This window comes from Solanum pennellii, chromosome 3 (genome assembly GCF_001406875.1).
Source record: "Solanum pennellii chromosome 3, SPENNV200".
Taxonomy (NCBI): Eukaryota; Viridiplantae; Streptophyta; class Magnoliopsida; order Solanales; family Solanaceae; genus Solanum; species Solanum pennellii.
Window position 1 is genome coordinate 33,978,953 of NC_028639.1, and position 7,015 is coordinate 33,985,967.

Below are 7,015 nucleotides of genomic sequence, written 5' to 3' on the forward strand. Positions count from 1 at the left end.
TGGAATTCTCCTTATATGCTCGTACATTCCACTTACTGAGTCATTTGGCCTGCATCTTTTGATGATGTAGACAGATGTATTCATGATCATCAACAGGAGCTTCATTGATACATCCGATATTTGAGTTAGTTATGGTGAGCCTCCTTGCTTCCGGAGGATTTCATTTACTTTTTAGTTGAGTTAGGAGGTCGTGGATGTTGTCTCGACTTCCATCTTCATCATTTAGAGGCTTCATAGATAGTCGTTTTAGTTAAGAAGTCTATATTACTCATTTATTTTATTAAATATTTTAAAGACTAAAGTTGTCTATTTATGGCGAGTTAAATATATTATTTGATTATTCAAAGTTTCCATTTGAGTTGAAGCATTGTAATTGAGATTCATGATTTAAATCTATTTTAAATTTTTGCATGCTTAAGTTAGTCTTCCGCTTGTAGTCAGCCAGGATGAGGGTTCGCTTGGGGACCAGCAATGGTCTTCGAGTGCCGGCCACGTCCAGGGTGTAGACTCGGGTCGTGACAATTTACTTATAAGTGATGTAAGGGCTAAGTCCTGATTTTCATACTCTTATGTTTAGATGGCAATGTGAGACAAGTTAGTTTCTATTTTGATAGATAAAGTGAAGATGATCTTCAAATGAAAAATTTTAAATTTCCGTTTTATTCTATCTAATATGCAATGATGAATGCTAAGGGCTTGTCTAAGACCTCTTCGAGGACGAATATGCCGGCTACGACTAGAGGGTGCTCTCGGGTCGTGACAATATTATTCTTTTTTATCAAACATGCATTTGATGATGTTCGTAGAAACTTCATAATTTTAGTTGTTACATTAATTCAATGGAAATATATCAATTTGAAAAAATATAAATCAATTATTTTTACAATATTAGTTATAGAAACTATGTTTATTAATTAATATATTTTCAGAAAAGAATATATATCTTAAATATTTAATTTATTGTCATACATAAAGTTTCTTATTCGTCAAATATAAATTTTAAATAATTAATTTTTATTTTAAAAATTTTATGATTGCAATTGTGCATCCAAACACAACATGTGTAATTACACTGTGGCATCCAAACAGGACATGTGTAATTACAGTGTGGAAATCAAACAAGTCAGCGTAATTACTAAACTAGTAATTACACCAATTTCAATTATCAAGTGATTTTCCAAACAGATCCTAGTAAATTTATAACTCTACACTTATTTATTCATTGAAATCTACGTTGCTTAAAAAAATTATTAAAAATATGTACAATAATTGAGCAACTTTGGATGCATTTAGATTTTACTTGAATCAATATGTAACAGGTATTGCCAACAAGAAGTTTTTTCTTTAAAAAAAATAAAATAAAATTATGGGCATTGCCAGGCAAAATAGCAAAATTTCATTTGAAAATATACTTTTTCTTTATCTATCACAAAGACAAAAAATGATAGAGTAATTATTTTTTGTATAATATTAAATGTGTATTGTAATTCTTCATCCTTGCATGTTTCTTCTCCTTATCAGAAATTTAAAAAAAAATTCAAGTCGAAATTGTGCAGAACCCTTTTATTTGAATTTTGATTTTTCTCAAATTGGTTAAATCTTCTATTTTCACATTCTTTAAATCTTTTGAAGTGTCATTTCCTTGATAAATATTGTTGGAGCTTCAACTTCAAGATTATTTTTGAGTGTTTCTCCATCTTTTATTTTAATTTGTTTTTTGAAATTTCTTTTCAAAGTTAGATTTTATAGAGTAGTGCAGTGTTTAGAATAATTAAACAATGTACGAGGTAATTACAACCAGCATTAATTACTTGTTACTTTTCTTAGTTTAATCAAATATCTATTTTTAAGACTAATTAATTATTAAGGATAAAATAGAAAGAATATTATAATTTATGCATTAATTTTAAGGAAGGACAAGTATTAATTGACATGTAATACTTGTCATTTTATGAAATCAATCCATAAATTACAATATTCTTTCTAATTTCCTATTATACCATAATTAGTCTTGAAAATAGATATTTGACCAAACTAGAAAATTTTAATATGTAATTAATGTTCATTGTAATTAATTGATATATTGATTAATTACTCTCAACATTGTAGTACTCTATAAAATCTAATTTTGAAAAAGAATCTCAACAGACAAATTAAAATAAAATAGAGAAAAAACTCACATTTTAAATAAGGGTAGAATTATAAACTTGTTTGTTTCTTAGTTTCTTAATGCAAGTGAAATCTAAAAAAGTGACATATAAATTAATGCAAGTTTAATCTAAAAAAGTGACATAAAAACAAAAGGAAAGGAAAGGAACGGAGAGAGTATATATATTATAAACCTCACATCCTGGCTAATCAGTCCATCAAGCAATAAATATTTGATAAATTACATGCATGATTCAAGGGATTCCATTTGACCATATATTAAAAATTACTACATGATTGACCAGACAGATTAATTGGTCCTTACAGATTAATGTCAAGGACCAATACATAAATTATTAATTACTATTGACAACTCTTTCACTAATAAAAATAATGAAATTGTGTTCATTGCTGAAATACTGACCATGGATGTTCACCAAGAATGACCCTATTTACCAGGCTAGAAAGGTGTAGCCAGCCAAAACCACATCAGAAAATATATAAAACACAAGTGTGACCTACCAACGAAATTCAAAATGCTAGGTGATTTTTTTCCATTTGTCTAAGCTTAGGAGATAGAGTTACCTGATACCTAGGTTGGTGGAGATAAGAAGTACCTGGTGAAATGGTCGAGGTACACATAGCATGGACACCACCTCTGTAAAGAAATAGAGACACAAACTTCCATTTCCATTTTAAGTTAGGATCAACTTAATGGGTCAGAGTAATCCTAAGAATAGAGATGTCCTTTCAGGTTCAAACCTCATCCGCGATCTCTTGAACCACTGCCTAGTAAAAGAGCCAGTGCCAACTAATAGCACAAGCCAAGGAGACAGGAGACATTTTGGGCAGAGTTAAGGAAGTTTAGTCACCTCCAAGAAAATATCAAATGTTAACACATGTGATAAGCATCGATAATTAACGTGAACAGAATCAAAAACTTTAAAAAGAAACCTGGATTTCTGAATCAGGATTTTCTAACACAAAACTGCACTTGGAGGTTACATACCAAGGTTACAGTTCAGAAGAGGCGGAGTGGGATGCTCGTCTTGAATTTCAGCTCAAGCATGCCATAATGGAAAAACTAGGCATTCTACATCATGCCAAGTCGTAGGTGCCTGGTAAGTTCTGTACAGCAACAGATGACTTAATGGGAATAAAAAAATACGAATTAGAACTTCTACAGTGCTGAATATGATTCAGATGGTGATTCGTCATCAGGTGGCCACTGTTGATTATGAGCAAAAGGAGGTGGTGGAGGATCGACAGTCAGAGTTCCCTCCAGTACCTTGATTACCTCTCCCATTGATGGCCTCATACGTTCATCATCTTGTAAGCACCAAAATGCAATTCTTAATGCTCGTTCTAACTCTTCCGAATCGGCGCCAACCGCAATTCGCTGATCCATGGCCATTTCCTTTTCAGCTTTCACCCATTTATCATAGGACAAATAACAAGCTTCATCCGCATTTTGGCATCCAGTGATTAATACCACCATCATTTTGCCAAAATCTCTTACATCTGTTTCTGCTAGTCCCCCGCTACTGGACGCCTCAGCTTGAATAGTCCTCAGCCCAAATTCACTAACTTTGGCCTCTAATTCATCATCTAAGACAACATTTTCACATTTAAGATTTCCATGACTAATAAACTCCCTACATCCTGTATGCAAGTAAGATATGGCCCTTGCCACTGACAAACATATATCCATTCTTTTTCTCCACGTCAATCTCTTGCACATTCTAGGTTCTTCTAAACATTTGTCAACAGAACCATATTTGGCAAGCTCATAAACCAATAACCTACGGCCGGACTGATAGCAATAACCATCCAGCCTCAAAAGATTTTTGTGGTATATGCTTCCTATTTTTAGAACTGCAGCCCGGAACCTTCTTTCATCAATAGAGGCATTGAGATCTTTAACTGCAACAAGCCTATTATCTGGAAGCATACCTTTAAACACATTCTGCCCAATTTGTTGCTTAAAATTATCAGTCAGGTCTTTGATTTCAGAGTAAGAAAACACGATGCAGCCAGTAGCATTAGGCACTATATGGGGTAAAGCAGATTTCTGCATCATATGTTTCCTTCTCCTGAAAAGGTAAACTCCAATGCTGAATTGAAGCATGAAAAACACAACGATTGACGCAGCAGCAACTTCTAACAGACAAGCAACACAGATTTTCTGTGATACCTTTCTCAGAGCAGGTACAGGTGGAGGTAAAACAGCAATTGGGTCTGAACAAGTTTTGATAAAAGTAACGGAACCCAAAGAAGGATTTGATTGACCACCAACATACCGGGATTTCATCATGTGGCATTGTGGAGTGCCATTGTTGATAAAGGATGCGGCATGGCAGGATGGATCTTTCTGACACATACTTCTACACTGCTGCAAATTAGTTTGCACAACTGTGTTGTTTGGTGGGTATATCCCGTACAAGTACATATGCTCATGAAGGATCATGGATGAACCAGATTTACAACTTGGTTTGTATGGAATTAGACATTCAGAGTTTGAGTCTCTTGTAGATCTAAATGGACACCAACAAACATAAGAGTCAGATGCATTCAAGGTGCAAATACCATTGGTAGCACAGGTTGCGAAGACATCACACTGATTAATTATAGCTTGCCAAACTGTTCTCCAAGACGTTGCATTATTTTCCCATGAGTATATCCGAAGATTACCATCAGAATCCAGTCTAAGGAACCGAAACTTCACATCAGAATCATTGTGGTCCTCACCATAGACAGACCAAACAGCTTTATATTGCTGATCAAGTAGTTGGAGGATTCCGGCAGAACCAAGCATCGCTCGGACAGCAGATTGAGGACCCCCAACAGTCCAGTAAATGATACTAGTCTCCCACCTAAGCTGCATCTCACCAGAAACATTCATATGAAGACTGTAATAACTTGTTAAAGAACTCCTGCTAGAAGCTCGAAGAGACTGGCCTACAGATAAACTCTGGCCAGACAGTATTGTGTCAGATGGACTTTCAAAACTCTGCCAAACAGCACTCTTATTCCTATTTAACAGGACAAAGTTGCCATCATCAAGAAGAACAGCTGATTCAACAGATGTGTTGCCAGTTTTGCTTTGCCAAACAATTTTTCCCTTTGCTGGATCAAACAATATCATTTCCCCAGTTAGGGAAAGCTCAAAATATGCTTTGCTACTAACTTTAACATTCCACCCTGCAGTCCAAATGGCTGTTTGCTCACTGCTAGGTATATAAATTGCATTGAAACGGACACCAAAGATATACTGATCGGAGAAGTTCAAGAATCCAATTGCGTAATCCTTATTGGATGAGAACCAATAATTGTACTCTTCTACTGTTAGTTTGGAACCCAAAGGAATTTGTGAACTGACAACTGAAAATAGCAAGAACCCGATAGAGACAGAAAGCAGCAAATTAGAACAACAGGCTATTATTCTGTCTCCTCTATCCATATCTGTTACTACTTGCGGAAGCAGATGAAAAGCCAGAAAGCTGGTTCCAGCTTCTGCATATCAACAGAAAATATGTTCAGTCGCTCTACTCATTTACAATGAACAAGAAACTGTTCTTTTGTAAAGGAATTGAAATATAACTATCAACTATAAGGTAAAACTCTCAAACTACCAATTGATTAAAGGTTGCACCAAGATCAAACAAAAGGTGGGAAAATGATTGAAAGAGAAGGGAAGCATTGAATTGAACCTCATAAAAGACATCCAAACCAGATTAGTTGGAAGAATATTGCCTGCAGACACTTTCTTGAAACAGCAAATGCTTCCCTTTAAGAAATTTGCCATGTGACAAAACAAAGATCCACACCTTATGATTGAATCAAACAAAAATATATATGACCTACACATGGACCATAAATTAAACAGTACACTGAGAAAATTAATTAAAAATGGCTAAAGAAAACATCTTTTGTTTGAAATACTGGTTCAAAACTACAAATGGGACCCTATTTAGGTCCTTATGCATATTCAACCACTTTTCTATACTTTAAAGTGACACTAAAAGATGTTTTGCAAGCATCCAAAGTTGAAAACCTAATCAGAGAGTAGTTTAATATCCCAAAATTTAACTATTTTAAAGTCAATGTAGACGCATAGACTTGAAAACAAACATGCCTTTGACAAAATACGCGTTGCAAAGAAACCATGAGTCCACACATATATATATCTCGATTTTTCTAAGCACAAAAAGAGTAAGAGAAAGAATTGTTTTTAAGGAAAGATAAAAGAGAACAAATCTAAGTGCACATGCAAGAGAGATTTTCTCCAAAAAGAAAAATGGATCTTTACATCCCAAATTTAGAGCAAAAACTGGGTCTAACATAACTTCAAAAGTTGAAATCCTTAAATGGGTAGTATTTCAAGATTTGAAGAAAACAAGTGAAAAAGCTTTAATATCAACATATCTGAGTGATACAGAAAGTCATTATCTTGGGGAAGTTTTGAGTAGTGAGCTTAAGAGATATGTCTCACCAGTAGACTAAAGAGCCTCACATTGTAGATTTTGAGCTCTTTATCTTTCCCTGGAAAGCAGAGAAGGAACTGCCGGAAAATCAACAAAGCAAAATTTTTCTGGAAGTAAAAGGGAGTGGTCTGAAAAGGTTTCAGACACTTTGAAAAATGTCTCTTCCAATCTTGGAAATCTTTTTTTTTTTTTCTAAAAAGGAGAGGATTAGATAAAATTTTGTTACCAATGCAAGTGATTTTTGTTTTCTTCATAATGTGTTACTTTTTGCTTTTTCTTTTCCTGGTTGGATTTTTTTTTCTTCTGGATTTCATATATCCTTTTAACTTTGTTATATAAAGTTGACATTTTTTTTTATAAAATAGTTTATATATATATATATA

The 7,015-nt window shown here is 34.0% G+C and overlaps 1 protein-coding gene across 4 annotated transcripts; it reads right to left on the reverse strand.

Annotated features, from left to right (window-relative positions):
- Window positions 1-2,396: 2,396 nt before the first annotated feature.
- On the reverse strand, window positions 2,397-6,854 carry LOC107015303 (G-type lectin S-receptor-like serine/threonine-protein kinase SD3-1). 4 transcript variants are annotated; one of them, XM_015215528.2, is made up of 3 exons: window positions 6,641-6,854; window positions 5,859-5,935; window positions 2,397-5,661 (listed from the first exon to the last, which is right to left on the reverse strand). In XM_015215528.2, the coding sequence occupies exon 3, from the start codon at window positions 5,606-5,608 to the stop codon at window positions 3,329-3,331; it is 2,280 nt and encodes a 759-aa protein (XP_015071014.1). In that variant the 5' UTR covers window positions 5,609-5,661; window positions 5,859-5,935; window positions 6,641-6,854; the 3' UTR covers window positions 2,397-3,328. The 4 variants fall into 4 exon arrangements, with proteins under 4 accessions (XP_015071014.1, XP_015071013.1, XP_015071012.1 ...); XM_015215527.2 differs by having other exon boundaries at window positions 5,859-5,975; XM_015215526.2 differs by having other exon boundaries at window positions 5,859-6,008.
- Between the last annotated feature and the right edge of the window lie 161 nt (window positions 6,855-7,015).